At 40.1% G+C, this 16,445-nt stretch overlaps 1 protein-coding gene across 3 annotated transcripts in view; it reads left to right on the top strand.

The window, feature by feature from the left end:
• Positions 1-16,445, top strand: part of TRAPPC9 (trafficking protein particle complex subunit 9) — a 368,614-nt gene that overhangs the window by 28,499 nt on the left and 323,670 nt on the right. For all 3 annotated transcript variants that reach the window (XM_042464513.1, XM_042464512.1, XM_042464514.1), the window contains exons 8-10: positions 1,455-1,671; positions 6,621-6,764; positions 14,508-14,634. In XM_042464513.1, the coding sequence (XP_042320447.1) occupies positions 1,455-1,671; positions 6,621-6,764; positions 14,508-14,634 (488 nt within the window). The remainder of the gene's footprint in view (positions 1-1,454; positions 1,672-6,620; positions 6,765-14,507; positions 14,635-16,445) is intronic.

The following is a 16,445-nucleotide window of genomic DNA, read 5'->3' as shown; positions in this document are numbered from 1 at the left end:
CTTGGTTTTTGTTGTGGTTTGTATACAGCTGATGTAAAATACTGCTTAGCAGTGAGTTAGCCAAAGTTATTTTTTCTCGTGGGCTCATTTTCCCTTGGGGGCTTATTTCTTTTGTTAAATATTCTAGTCAAACAACAGAAATAATGAGCCCTGATGGGATTTGGTGCTACTGAAACAGAATTTATAGTTTGGGTTGCTGTATTATTTGATGCCTAGAAAGCCTTGTGTTGCTCATCACTCAAGTTGTTTTCTGAGACAGAGTGATATGCACTTGATAGTGTTTGAACTCTTAGATAGGTAGAAAACCAGAATGCCATTAGGCTTCCATCTCTGAATCTCCTGGGAACCTCTGATAGGGATACATTTTCAGTGTGTCTCAGACATCATGAGCTGGCTAAAGCATGTTGTTTTGCTCCTACATAGGTTTAGAATTTTTTAAAAAAGTTGTCACTACAGAGGCAGTACTTGACAAAAGTTCTCAAAGTTACACCAACCTGCCTTCGTAGGACTAACTAGACTCATACACGTTTTGAATGCAGGATTGTGTTTTACTTGCAGATAATTTTCCAATGCTTAATGTCATATATTTAGAAACATGTGGCTCAAACAGACAGGCCAAAATAAAGCTGTTTTGGGTCACTTTGGAGGTATGCTGTTTAAATGACACACGTATCTTAAGAGGCCAGAAGCTGCGCCAAAGCTGTGTTTCAGTCCTTAGGACTGGAATGTGGCTTTGGCACAGCTTCTGGACTCTTAGGACACATGCATCATTTAAACAGCATACCTCCAAAGTGACCTGAGGCAGCTTTATTTTGGCCTGTCTGTTTGGGCCCATAATGTATCTATTGGCTATATGAGAATGTTCTTTCTTCAGTCATTTGTTGAGACCTAGAAAATCATTATCTGGTGTTGCATAACTGTGCTTATAGTACTTTATATAGACTTCAGACAAATGTTAACCATAGTGCATTCATATCCTCTATGATTTACTTATAGCCAGCACTTCTCCATTCAAGATGGTGAATGCCTTGAAAATAGAACACAATTATAACAGTATACTAAAACACAAGCACATAAAATGAAAACTTACAAGTATAACAGAGAAAAATCAAACAACAATCTGCAGCTTATGTAAAGTAGAATGCGGGGTGAGGAAAAAACGTAGATTGATTCTGTTGGCAAGGAATTGTTTGGTCCCTCATGATGGCCATTATCTGAAAACCAAAACAAAACATGTGTGCACCAGGGCAGAATTGTAGGTCTAACAAGCACTTGAAGATTTAACTTCAGTTGGTCACTACTAAAAGTTCGTGTTTTAAACTGTTCCATATTTTTATTTCTGTTTTCTAAGACTGAATAAACATCCAGATACATTCATGTTTGATATGCCAATAAGTTATGGATGCAACTTCTCTGTACTAAAATTCTTTACTTGATTTTTAAAAACTTTACAGCTCTCTGAAGAAGAAAAAATTCAGCGTTACAGTATTCTTTCTGAGCTTTATGAACGCATTGGATTTCATCGCAAATCTGCTTTTTTCAAGCGTGTTGCGGCAATGCAGTGTGTGGCACCTAGTATAACAGAGCCTGGATGGAGAGCCTGCTATAAACTCCTTCTAGAGACCCTTCCTGGTTACAGCCTATCTTTGGATCCCAAAGATTTCAGCAAAGGTACTGATGAATAGAAAGAGGGAAATAAGCATCAGTTGTTACATGCTTTCAAGTTGGCTTTGACTTGTGGTGATTCTATCAGAGGGTTTTTTGGGGGAATGTTTATTCAGAGGAGGTTTGCCCTGGTCCTCCTCTAATGATGGGGAAGTATGACTGGTCCAACATAAAATGATAGAATCATATGGATATCCATGGCTGAGTGGGGATTTGAATTCTGGTCTCCCAGAGTCCTAGTCTAACACACAAACCACTACACTGTGTCATCTCTCCTAAAACATCACCACCACCTCAGATTCCTATTATTCATGGAGTTGCCCTCCTTTTCGAGAAATTTTGGAGAACAGGTGAAGTGGCAGAGGACTGGACAAGAACATTCAGAAAATAATAATAATAATAATAATAATAATAATAATAATAATAATAATAATAATATTTTAATAAGTCTTATTTTTTTCAAATGTGCTGGATCCAGAATTGTTTCTGCTTTTGGAAGTGTGGGGAAGATTTTTTTGTTTATCCCCCTTTCAACCTAAAAACTCTGGAGCTCTGGACCCTCCAAACCTACTTTGGAGAGTTGGGGAGCCCTTTAGAATAATCTGGGAGTGGGTCTTACAGAGAGGAGGGAACTGGTAAAAGTCTCCTCCCTCCATCTGCCAGCTGGATCCCTCTTCTTGATCAAAAGCCTGCGGTGGATGGAAGGAATTTTTGTGCGTTCAGGAGGGAAAGTTTTGATCCAGCACCATGTTTTGAGGATTTGTTTAATGTGAAAGAATTTCTAAGTCATGTTTTCACAGGATAATAATAAAGTGGTTGCTGTTTAGCATGAATGGTTAAATTAAGTGGTAATGAAGAACTAATGACTAGAAAAGGTTTGAGAGAAAATGTGTCTTGGATTTCAAGAACATTAATAAACATCTTACTGATTATTATGATTTGTGTTCTATGCTGCAGTGTAATTTAGCTGATGAATGGAAATATTAAACTGATTTTTCCAGATGGCAAAAAGTTGTTTACTGTGTAAAAGAATATTCTGCAGTACTGTAGTGCAAAGAAGGATGGGTTGTGCAGATTATGCAGGCTTTTGATACAGTTAAATTAAAACTCCTTAAATTCAGGAACAGTATTACAGTGGGACCTTGGAATTCACTGGGGTTTGTTTCCAGGACACAGTATGGATACCAAAGTCCGTGGATGCTTAAGTACCATTAAATACAGTGGCATAATAAAATGATGTCCTTTATATAAAATGGCAAAATCAAGGTTTGCTTTAGAAATTTATATACCGTATATACTTGACTATAAGTCAACCTCATGTATAAGTTGAAGGCAAGTTTTGGGGCCAAATTTATGGATTTTGCTATGACCTGCAGATAGGTTGAGGGTAAAATTTAGGGGCATATTGCCAAGGATCTAAAGGATGAAGCAAAGCAAAACAATGTCAAAGAATTTACAAAATTCCAGCAGACATAACTCTTTGTGCTTACTCTTAAGGCTGGATGGATGAGAGAGTAGAGGCGGTCAGTGCTTCCAGGACAGATTATACTCTTGCTTTTCACCAGGGGATGTTCCTTCTTTTAAATAAGAGTTAAGATACAGTACTTACATTACATTGATGCAGAGTTTTTTGGTCAATTTTTTTACCTAAATTTCTAGACTTAGACAGTGGAGCCTCCTCATACGCTGCCTTTTTATAGGCGGCTTTGAGCATAGGCGCTCAAAGCCACCGGCACGTGCGGGGCAGAAGGGGCGGCACTTCCCATTCAATTGAATGGGCGTGCGCACCCGTTGCGCCTCGCGCGCCGCCACGCCGCCACACACGAGCCCCATTGGAAACAATGGGGCTCGAGCATAGGCGGGTTTTTTTATACGCGGAGGGATCCGGAACAGATCCCCTGCGTATAATAAGGTTCCACTGTACATGAATATATGCAGTATATGTATTTAATATTTTTTTTATTATTTATTTTATTAAGTTTAAAAAATACATCAAGAGAAAAAAAAAGAGGGGGGGAACCACTACAAACATACATACAATCACATATAACATGTAACAATCTAACTTTACTATAAACTATACAATAAAACATATGTCATAACCTCCTACAGTATCTCTCCTCCCCAAATATCTAAACCAGATTCTATATCTATCCCTCCTCTTCCCACCTTAGACTCTTCCTATTAAGTTCCATCTTTCCTATTCTTCCTTATATTTCTTACTTACCTCATCTTCCACTCTCTCTACTTTCTTTCTCTCTCTACTTCTTTCTTTCTAACCTACCTACTCTTACCTTCGTCACTTACTAAATCCCACCTCTCCTACATACTCCTTCTAACCAACTCAAAAACAAAACAAAACAAAAAAGACTCTCTTTCTACCTTACCTAACATAGTCAGGAATTCTCACATATCTTCTCACTCATCCCCACATTAAAACCCTTAACTTCCACCACCATTGATTAATAAGATCGTATACTCTCTTACCACATAGTTATCTTCCTTCAAACTAAGTCAGTTCACAAGCTTTTAACTTTGGATGATAACATTTTTTCTTTCTCATATTCAAAGTATGATTAAGAAAAAAGAAGAGAAAATACCACTATTTCATTAAAAATGAAAAAGGTCAGTAAATATGCCTATTATAATTCTAAATCAAGAACGCACCGATTCACTTGTACATCTAATCCAAGCCTATCTCTGTACATGAATATATGCAGTATATGTATTTAATATTTTGAGGTGATGGATAGAGGAATCCTTGGATAAAAAATCCATGGATATGGAGGGCAGACTGTACATACCTTCCAATATTTCACCGATGAAAGCAAGGACATGTTTGCCTGAACAATATAGAATGTGGCCAAGATGATAAATTCTATGAATGAGGAAGAACACACCTTTCTATCAGGACAGGTAACACCCCTCACCTTTCCTCTCCTGCTCCTTTATCTAGACCCATTTCAAACCGGCTTTCGGGCGGGTTACGGGGTTGAGACTGCTATGGTCGCCTTGGTCGATGATCTCCGTCTGGGCATGGACAGGGGGAGCATGTCCCTGTTAGTGCTCTTAGACATCTCAGCTGCTTTCGATACCATTGACCTTGGTATCCTTCTGGAGCGCTTGGTAGAGTTGGGAATCGGGGGCGCTGCGCTCCAGTGGTTCCGATCTTACCTCTCTGGGAGGTTCCAGATGGTGCAGCTGGGGGACGTGTGCTCCGACAGGAGGGCCCTTACATCTGGGGTCCCTCAAGGAGCCATTCTGTCTCCCATGCTTTTCAACATTTACATGAAACCGCTGGGAGAGATCATCCGGAGACATGGAGCGCGGGGTTATCAGTACGCTGATGACACCCAAATAGTCTTCTCTATGTCTCTGACTGATGCAGTGACCGGGGATGGCATCTCTCCTCTCGTGGCCTATCTGGAGTCGGTAATGGGCTGGATGAGCGAAAACAGACTCAGCTTGAATCCAGAGAAAACGGAAGTACTCATGATAGGTTCCCCCGGTTCGGGAATGGCGGTGGTTCCCCCTGTCCTAAATGGGATCACGCTTCCTGTGAAGGACTCGATACGCAGTTTGGGGGTGCTCCTTGACTCGTCGCTTCACCTTACATCTCAGGTGAGTGCGACGGTCAGGAGCACCTGTTATCAGCTTCGGCTGATACGCCAACTGCGTCCCTACCTGGGCCGGGCTGACCTAGAAACGGTGGTACATGCTCTGGTAACTTCTCGCTTGGACTTCTGCAATGCGCTCTACATGGGGCAACCCTTGTACCATACCCGGAAGCTACAATTAGTACAGAACATGGCAGCAAGGCTGGTTACTAATACACCTAGAACCAGCCATATAACACCAGTCTTAAAAGACCTCCATTGGCTGCCTATTCGCTTCCGGGCGCAATACAAGGTGTTGGTTGTTACCTATAAAGCCCTAAATGGCTTGGGCCCAGGGTACTTAGAGGACCGCCTCTCCCCGTACAATCCGCCCCGCACACTCAGATCAACTGGGCAGCAGTTGCTAAGGGTTCCAGAGGCCAGATTAGTTGCCACCACTAAGAGGGCCTTCTCCATCTTGGCCCCCAGCCTCTGGAACGCGCTGCCCTTTGAGCTCCGCTCAGCCGCCTCCCTTACCCAGTTTAGGAAGGGGTTAAAAACATTCTTGTTCGAGCAAGCTTACCCCTGACTCCCTGACCCCTAAAGTATTCTCTCCTTGCCCCCTTCGTCAGCATGTCAAGCTGGCACGAATTGTGGTGCTTATTGTTTTATTGTAAAAGGTTTTTAATGCTATGTTTTGATGTTTTTATATTGCTGTATTGTTGTATGTATGTTGGAAACCGCCTTGGTCTTATAAAGGCGGTATATAAATAAACTTTTACTTACTTACTTACTTACTTACTTACTTTGTTAACTGAATACAAAATTCTTTCCCACTTTAACTCAGTTTGTGGCAGTTGGATTAAGCAGAGAACAAATATGGAATGTGGGAGGAGGATAGAAAAATTGGGGCATTTAAAAAGCATCTGAAAAAATGGGACAACAAAGGATTAATTGGGACTACCCCTGCCAAATCAGGACATTCAAAGGGTATAGTATTATTATAGAGGTATGGAATACTGACACGGGAGATCTCAAGAGATATAGTGAGATACACTAAAGACAAATGTTTTGAGAGGTAATGTGGATGTTATCCTTGATGAGATGGCTCCAGAGCAGGAATGATGCTTTCCATCACAGGATGGCTTTCTGTGGAATTGGATTTAGCAGATGAATAGCTTTCTTTGTATCGCACCACCATTTTAATAACTCTCTGGCAGTTCTTCATTTGTGTGGATTTGCTACTTTTGCAAAATTCCTCATCAGGTGATCTTTTAAAAGATACTGTTCACTGAACAATGATTTCTGCTCAGTTTGAAGATTTTATTAATATGACAAATGTTCTTGACTTTTTTTAAGGAACCCACCGTGGTTGGGCTGCTGTTCAGATGCGTTTGCTTCATGAATTAGTGTATGCTTCTAGAAGAATGGGAAACCCAGCACTTTCTGTTCGACACTTATCCTTTCTCTTACAAACAATGCTGGATTTTCTTTCTGATCAAGGTATATATATATATTTGTGAAAAAGATATTTTCTATAGTATGTATAAAGGTAAAGGTTTTCCCTTTGACAATGTTGTCAAGTTGTCTCTGACTGTAGGGGTTGGTGCTCATCTCCATTACTAAGCTGAAGAGCCAGCATTGTCAATGACAACTGTGATAATGTGGCCAGTATGACTGCACAGAATGCTGTTACCTTCCCACTGAAGTAGTACCTATTTATCTACTTGTACTTTTACACACTTTCAACTGCTAGTTTGGCAGATGCTGGGACTAGTGACGGGAGTGTACTCCGTCACATGGCACTTGGGCCTTGAACTGCCGACCTGCTGCTTGCAATCATCAGAATCAGCATCTTAACCGCTGAACCACCTCATATAATGTGTGTGTGTGTGTACAAACACACACACACACACACACACACACACACACACACACACACCATGTATGTATAGATATTAAAAGATGGGAACCAGAGAATAACTTTAGGCAGCTCTGGGTCATATTACAGACTGTTTTGAAAATTCTCTTAATTTCAAAATGGGAAATTTCTTGCCTATTTTAAAACAGCATTTTTTTTACTTACTGTGCATTTCTAGGTGGAATTCATAATTTCGTTGTTGACTGACCAATCTTGATATGATGTTAGAGTATCACAAGGTCTATCTCCTGTCCGAACATGGCTTCTTAATAATAATAATAATAATAATAATAATAATAACAACAATAATAAATTTTATTTATGTTTCCCTGCCTCTCCCAATGGATCAAAGCAGGGTTACAGACTAAAATAAAAGCACGAAGTGTTTACATTAAAATTCAATTACAAACAGCTAAAAACAATAAAATATCTAGCATCAGGAAATAACAGTAGCATCAACAAGCAAGGCAGGGATCATACACAAACAGGGGCATGTCATTCATATCAGGGGGGTATTTATATCAGGTGGGTTATGCTCAGCTGAAAAGTTCGGTTTTAACCGCTTTTCTAAATGTCTCTAACGAGGTCGCCGAGCGGATCTCCTCAGGGAGACTGTTCCAAAGTCTCGGAGCTGTTATTGAAAAAGCTCTTTGCGAAGTAGTGACGTATTTCGAAGTTGCTATTTCCAGTAAGTTCTTACCCGATGTTCTGAGAGTGCAGGGCGGATTGTATAGGCAGATGCGGTCCCGTAAGTAACTCGGGCCCAAGCCATGTAGGGCTTTATAGGTAATAACCAACATCTTGTACTGTGCCCGGAAGCAAATAGGGAGCCAGTGAAGATCTTTTAAGATAGGTGTAATATGGTCAAACCTTGATGAACCGGTGACCAAGCTGGCTGCCATATTCTGCACTAACTGAAGCTTCCGAACTTGGTGCAAGGGTAGCGCATTACAGAAATCTAGACGAGAGGTTACCAGAGCGTGTACCACCCTTTCAAGGTCCCTTCGGTCTAGGTAGGGTCGCAGTTGGCGTATCAACCGAAGTTGATAGCAAGCACTTCTGGGAGGTTCTTCTGCTACTAATGCTAATGTTTTGCTTTAAGTATTTTGTTAGTTTGAATTTTAGTGCTTGTTTTTCATCTTTGTTTTGGTTTATTGGTTGTTTTGATCTTGTAATGTTTCTTGTTTTATAAATTTAGGCTGCTTAGAAGTCTCTTTATGTGGGATATAAATATTCATTCCAGTTAGTCAATAAAATGCCTTGCTGTGTGGCATGGCTGAAGGAAGGCATTACTGTTACTATTTGAAAGAAAATGACAAAGTCCCTCTCCAAATCATTTGTTAAAGTCAATGAATTACCACAATATGTTGCATCCATATTAATCATGTCTGTATAATTTGCATACATTTAATTTGTGGGCCAGAAAATTCAGACATAGGGATGGGATCCAATGAGGTTGTTCTGACAGATCTCTTTTGATTAAGTTGACCTAAAAGTGGAGTAATTCTTCCTCTCTCCATGCAACCCACCAGAGAAGGTTTTCTAGAAGCATGGGAGAATCAGTTGGAGAAGTTGGGAAGATAATTCTGTTGCATTAGCAGGTGCTGCTTTTAGGCTATACTGTATATATATTTAATACAAAGAAATTGCTTTACCGTTTCTGAGAGAACTTTATTAATGAATACATAACATAGCAAGAACTTTAGTTAATGGTGTAAGATAAGAAGCATCAGAATAACTGTTGGAATTTAACCTCAGTCACAATGTTGGGATCAGTTCAGAAGGAGCTTAATTGTAGTTTGTTATGATGTGTAGAATGATATAAATGGTTAGTAATTGTCTAGCAAACCAAGAAGATTTCATTTGGAGACATCTGCAAAGCTTGGTTTGAACTTAGAATGATTTGATATAGCATATAAGGTACAAAATGCACTGCAGAAATAATCTGCTTTGAGACTGCTTTAATTGCCATGGCTCAGTGCTAGTAATTCCTGGGAATTGTAGTTTATTGTGGAACCAGATCTCTCTGAGAGAGAAGGCTCAATGTCCCATAAAACTACAATTCCCTGAATTCTCTAGCATTGACCCAGGGCAGTTAAGGCAGCCTCAGACTGTTGATTCATTATGGTCTACTAGGATTCCTAGATCCCTTTCACTGTACTGTTGTCAAGCCAGGTGTCCCACATCATTTTTTCTCCCTCAGTGTAGTACCTTAAATGGCTCCATTTTGAAATTCATTTTGTTAGTTTTGGCTGTCTTAATAGATCATTTTGAATTTGTATTTTGATCCTGTTCTCTGGGGTATATTAGCTAGTCCCCCTAATTTGGTGTCTTCTGCAAATTTGATAAGCATGCTCCCACTCCTTCATCCCAGCCATTGGTAAAGATGTTGAATAGCACTGGGCCCAGAACAGAACCCTGTGGCACCCCACTGATCACTTCTCTCCAGGATGATGAAGAAAAGTCATTGCTTAGCACCCTTTGGGTTCAGCTGGTCAACCAATTACAAATCCACCTAACAGATGCATTGTCTAACCCATGTTTTACCAGCTTGTTTGCAAGAATATTATGGGGAACCTTGTCAAAGGGCTTATTGAAATCAAGATATGCTATATCCACAGCATTCCCTTCACCTTCCAAGCTGGTAATTTCATCATAAAAGGAGATCAGATTAGTCTGGAATGACTTGTTTTTGAGAAACTCATGCTGACGTTTTGTGACTATGGCATTCCCTTCACAGACTCCCTCTTTAATGATCTGCTCCAGAATCTTTCCTGGTATTGGTGTCAGACTAACTGACCAATGAATGTTGGGATCCTGTTTTTACCCTTTTTGAAGATAAGGACAACGCTTGCCCCCCTCCAGTTTGCTGGGACTTCTCTTGTTCTCCAGGAGTTCTCAAAGATTATTTCAAACTGAGATAACATTTGCCAGTTCTTTTAATGCCAGTTAGATGTAGTTCAGCTGGTCCCGGAGACTGAAATTCGTTTAGGTTAACCAGGTATTCCTGTACTACTTCTTTACTTATTCTGTGCTGCATTTCCCCTAGTGTGTTCTCTGCTCCATTTTCCTCAGGTTGAGCACCCTTTTTCTTTTCTGAGAAGACTGAGGCAAAGAAGGTGCTGAGTAATTCTGCCTTTTCTCTGTCCCCTGTTAGCATTTTGCCATCTTCTCTGTGCAGTCACCCTTCCATTTGCTCCTTCTTCCTTTTGCTACTGGCATGATTTAGCTTTTCTGACTTTATTTCTACATGTGCTCGCTATTTGTTTGAATTCTGCTTTGGTGATTTCCCTCTTTTTCCATTTCTTATACATGTTTGGTTTAAAACTTAGCTCAGTTGAAAGTTCTTTAGTCATCCATCCTGGTGTCTTGAGACACCTCCTTTTTTTAAAAAGAAATCCATGGCGGGTTACAGACTGCTGCTTTGCGGCGGTCTGCCGCCGCCGCCGTTTGCTCCGTGTGGGAGCCGCAGCAGCCACACCACGCGGCTCCCACATGGACTGAAAAAGAAGCTCCAAAATGGAGCTTCTTTAAGCGGTGCCTCTATGACGTTGCGAGGCACCAGGGGCGGACTCACGATGTCATAGATGCCGTGACATGTGCGGATGCACAGCGTCCGATACGTAAATATGGCGGCCGCCGTGTGGAACGGCCGCTGCCATATTGTACGTACAGAATACGTACTAGGGTTAGGGGGGTGCGGAAGCACCGCCCCTTCCTAACCCTAGTACGTATTTATTACGTACTAAATGGCGGTGTGTAACCCGCCCATGTTTCCTTTTTGTGCTTATGATACTCCTTTCTAAATGCTTACAGACTCTCTGTTTAATGATGTGCTCTAGAATCTTTCCTGGTATTGATGTCAGGCTAACTTGGCAGTAATTGCTTGGGTCCTTTTCACCTCCTTTTTAAAGATGGGTACAACATTTGCCCTCCTTCAATCTGCTGAGACTGTAATAGTGGTGATCCTATATCAGCAGTGGGTTGTACTCGATGACCTTTGAAATACCTTCTGACCTTATGATTCTGTCTCCACGTGTTTGCTGTGTGTCAGTTTCTCATCTGTGTTGCTTCTGTGTTCCTTGCATAAGAAGTCAGGATTAAGCCATATTTAGGCCCAATGGTGAGAAGACCTTTTCCAGTGCTGAAAAGATGCAGTGCAGATGGGGTACCTAACCAAATAGTAATCTCTGTGGAACAGGGAGGGCTGCCCACCTAGGTCTGACAAACTGAAGACCTCACACTCTCCATCTAGGCTTCTGACCTAGTTCCCCACCTTAGGACTTTTGGGTGCAGAATTAGTAATGGGCCAGGATGGGAGCGCAGAGCCCGGGACAAGCACCCATTTAGCTGCTTGAGTTTGCCATTGATTTAGTCCTGAGCTGAGATCCAGTGGAAAGCCAGGAAGAGATAGATTAACCAGCTATTACAAATACTGTACTTCTGATTTTGCCTTCTTTCCCATAGGAGTCTATTCAAGGACTCTGTTTCTTGTTCTGAATTCATGTTCTCTGTATTTGTCTCCCCGTTACAGGTTGGGAGTGCATTTGAAGCAGGCTTGACCTCCTTTCTTAAAAGGCTTCAGTGAAACCCATGATTTGACTAGAGTGGGCAGTGGGGCTCAGGAGTGGGGCAAGACAATTTCATTAAGGGCCTTGTTGTCCTTTGTAATTTTAATTCAAGCACAGACTAACATCACTGTATGATTTCCCTATCCAAATAGTGATCAGGCCTAGACCTGCTGACTTGATCAGACCCATGAATTGAAACTATTGTCTGAACTATTGCAGTAGCATACTAAAAAATGGCACTGTCTTTACATGAATATGTTTATCTCAGACTTTATTGCTTTCCTGAAGTACTCACTGTGCTGTAATTTTGGTATATTCAGTTTATGGTGTTATGTGTCCTCATCATCTTGCTTCATAATTGGTATTGGAGAAGGAAGTGAAAGTTAGTACTGTGAAGTGGGTCATTTTTCAGATAATATTACAGGATAAGTTCTACCAGTGGAAACATTTTACAGAAAGATTGAGGCTTCATTTTTCAGTGTAATGGTCAACAGCAGTTATAATATGCCATTTGAATTTAACAGTGGATTACACAAATTATATTGGATAGTTGTGGAAAGCCATTTCTCTTGTAAATGTTGAGTTATAAATTTAAAGGCTGAAATGGATGAGGATATAACTAGAATGTTCTGTGAATCTAATATAAAGTGATAACTTGTGATTAACTCATGACTGGAAGCAAAGATTGCTTATCTGTCATTTGTCTAATGAACCAGTTTAATGTGGCAGAAAGTATGTTGGTTAATTGAAAGTGCATCCTACTTGTCTTTGCATAACTAGCTTTTTCTTGCATGAACTAGTTAATTATAATGGTAAAAAACCCAAAGTGAAATATAACGTGGGATGTAATTTTTGATATAACTGGAATAAAACATTTTCTGACTTTTGATGATTCTGTGAACTTGAAAAAATTTCTGAGCATCTTTAAAATATACCACTGCAGTCATTTATTCATTTGTTCAGTAAATTATCAGTGATGATATAATTATTTATATCTCACCTCTCCCTACGGATCGAAGTGGATTACAGAAGTATAAACCAAACCAACAAAAGTCCCTATAACTAAAAAACAAAACAACAACAACAACAACAAAAAACAAAACCCCAAGATAAAAACCAAACAAACCAACTGAAGGGTTCTGGCAAAAAATATATGTGAGGAAATAACAGCACCCTGGAGCAAAGAAACAATATAGTATCTTAAAGGGTGTAAATACCCCACTGAAAAATCTATAAATGCTAAGGGTGAATGTATATAGATAATAAAATAAAATAATAAAAAGCTACAATCTTTTGAATTCAGTACAGTCACACTGTTTGCTAAGGAGTTGCTATATATTTTATATTTTTAACATTGGTAGGCCACTGAAGAAGACGTTAGTTGAAACGCGTCTGGCCTTTGGTTTTTATTATTAGAATTGATATTATTTTATAATTGCCAAAGAAAAAAGGGTTTTTTCCTCAACCCTTTCTGTTGTTTTATTGGCTTTTCTCCAGGGTTTAATTTCTCTGGTTTTGAATTTTGGATATTTTATTATCTATATATACAGTGGGCCCTCGCCTTACACGGGATCCGTTCCGGATCCCGCTGCGTAAGGCAAATTCCGCCTATGCTCAAGCCCCATTATAGACAATGGGGCTTGTGCATGGCGGTGTGGCGGCACGCGGGGTGCAACAGGGGCGCGCGCCCATTCAATTGAATGGGACGCGCCGCCCCTTCCACCCCGCGGCTTGAGCGCATATGCTCAAGCCGCATAAGGCGTGCCCGCGTATGACGCAGGCATGCTGTATTCACCCTTAGCATTTATAGATTTTTCAGTGGGGTATTTGTACCCTTTAAGATACTATATTGTTTCTTTGCTCCAGGGTGCTGTTATTTCCTCACATATATTTTTTGCCAGAACCCTTCGGTTGGTTTGTTACAGAAATATAATTAATACAATAAAATACATAATAAAATGGAAAGTTTGTTTTGTGCATTCTTTTATCATTTTTGTGACTTCTTTTTGAAATTGCTAATTACATGACAGTCTGAGCTTACACACAAGACATCTTTTATCTTCATTGTTTCCATAACAGATATCAAAGTAGATTTGGAGGGAGCCCACATTGAAGTCAGCTCCTTATCTCTTGGGCAGGTATAGCTCATAGAGGATGAATATGTTACATAAGTGAGTGAAGCAAGTAGAAGAAATTGGAACCATAAGGAAATAGAACTGTAATAAGAGAGGAAATATGAATTGCTGTAAAATAATGTGTTCAGTTTGCTAAAACATACTGAACAACACATGCTGTAATATTCAAGTTAGTCTTGAAAATCCAAAGTATGGATGCAGTAGTAGAGCATTTGGTATGCTCAGTTCTAGAAATGTGTTCATATTTCAAGAAATAGATCAATGTATCAATATAAAGGAAGCATTCCCTTTCCTTTGACTTTTTTATAACATTTAATTGATGGCAAAATTAAGATTTGCTTTTTGGATTTTTAAAAATATTTTCAAGGCATGGATGGTTGAATCAATGGATGCAGAATCTGTGGATGAGGAGGGCTGACTGTACTTTTGAACATGTACATGATAATACTGGATGGGGTCATCTACAGTTTTGGTGATGAGTTTCACCACTCTACTGATGATACCTCTCCCTTCAGTACAAAGAAGGTTGTGAAAGTCCTGAATTGCTGTTTGGATGCTGTGAAGAAATGTGTGTTACAGTTCTGAGAAAGCTTTAATGAAAAATGTTGCTTTCTTTCAGAAAAGAAAGATGTGACACAAAGTCTAGAAAACTATACATCAAAATGCCCTGGCACAATGGAATTCATCACACTTCCAGATGGTTTAAAGCTCCCCCCTGTTCCATTCACGAAACTTCCTATTGTAAGGTAATTGTATCTTATAAATCAATAACTTGGACTTTCTCAGGTTTCATTTTTGCATGTGGGCATTAAAACATTTGCTGTCACCCAGTATTGACTAAGCCATTCTTGAGCACTGCAGTAGAGTGTGTCCTTCCTTTAGGATGATTTGTACAGTATTAGGGTTGTTGTATTGGTATAGGTACTTGTGATGAGACTCCATTGATATAAGTGGTAATAAAAACTGGCCCTTCTTTGTCATACCTTGCACTCTCACCTGTAGCTTCTTTATTTGCACAGATTTGGGGAGCCTATTAAACCAGAGAATCATTTTTTAAGGTATATCCCCAACTTCTGGTCAAGGCTCCCAAGTAATTCTTTTCTGACTAACCCAGCAAAAGCAGCAATGAACTCTCTTGGCTTGAACAAAGAAAAGAAAAAAGTTGACTCTTGCACTCAGTTTTTCTTTATGGACTCAGAATTGGAAGAAACCTCAAAGGCAATCTAGCTATATTCAAGAAAACACAGCTAAAGTTGTCCCAAAAGATGGCCATCCACTCTCTGCTTAAAAACCTCCAAAGAAGGATAGTCCACCTTTTGAGGCAATTTTTTTTATTTATGGTCTTTGTGACTCTCTCATATGGGTCATTCTACACCTGTAAAGAGATCTCTACGGTCGCATTTTGGCATTAACACTGCCCCATCACTGACACGCATATAAGCCATGTGTTCCCATAGAAATCCAATTTGTTTGTTTTTGTCATCATTAGGAAGTCTCAGCGTTTTGGCCTCTCTTCGGTCATCAGTTTGTGCATTTTTGTTGTTTGGATGATTGTATCCCTGAAGACTTTCTTTAAGAAGTGTCTTGAGTGTGGAATGAAGATTCTGTTTTGGAGGCTGTCTGTTTGGAGGCTATCTGTAAGCGAGTAAAGATCTGCCACCAAGGGCCCTTAAAAGAGTGTCATTATTGTCCAGAATAGGTTGTAGTTCATTGATGATGCACCTGAGTGGTCCCAGTTGGGAGCTGCATGTGGCCACTAGTGAGGTTCTGTCATTTTCTCTCTTCATTTTGTTCTGTAATAGATCAGTTCTGGATACACATTATTTGTTTTTTCACTTCATGTGGTAGGTATTGTAATTTGAGGAATGCTTGTTGTATTTCCTTGAGTTCGGCATGAAGAGGGAAAATGACAGAACCCCACTAGTGGTCAAATAACAATGGCATATATATGTCTGTAACTGGCTTCCACTTCACCAATTGCATCTGAAGAAGTAGACTGAAGTCTACGAAAGCTCATGCTGCCAATTTCTTTCTTTCAGTTAGTATCAAAGGTGCTACAAGATTTCCCTTGACCTAGACACCGTACAGGCTTGCCATCCATGGATTTAAGCATCCATGGATGGCAAGCCCTCTTGTACCCCAGGGTACACAGTGTCATTGAGGTGGTTTGCGTTTTGCAGCATCCTGCTCTTTTGATACCTCCACTTTTGGTATCAAACATGGAATGTTTGGTCTTTCTAGTCCTGTACTTGCTGTCTTGGCACATGCCTTCCTGCTTGTGATATGCATCAGCTGCCTTCAAAGGTGGCTAAAAGAAAAGAAGGGTAAGTTTCCTATGATAGACAATAACATTTGTAAGCCAGGAGATCCTCATTACCAATATAATAATAGATTTTCCATCTGTGGCTTAAGAAAGGGAACATAAGCATTCAGTTATTGTTACTAAGTATGCATTTCCTTGGAGCTCACTAGGTTATGCCTCAGTTCCAAGGTCCCAAATGCAAGTAAGAGTCATTGATATATTACTTGTCTGGATCCAGACATAGTCATACCTATG

The sequence above is a fragment of the Sceloporus undulatus genome, chromosome 4, assembly GCF_019175285.1.
Source record: "Sceloporus undulatus isolate JIND9_A2432 ecotype Alabama chromosome 4, SceUnd_v1.1, whole genome shotgun sequence".
In the NCBI taxonomy this organism is placed as follows: domain Eukaryota; kingdom Metazoa; phylum Chordata; class Lepidosauria; order Squamata; family Phrynosomatidae; genus Sceloporus; species Sceloporus undulatus.
The sequence above is the reverse complement of the archived record's forward strand: the minus strand, read 5'-3'. Positions and strand labels throughout refer to the sequence as shown.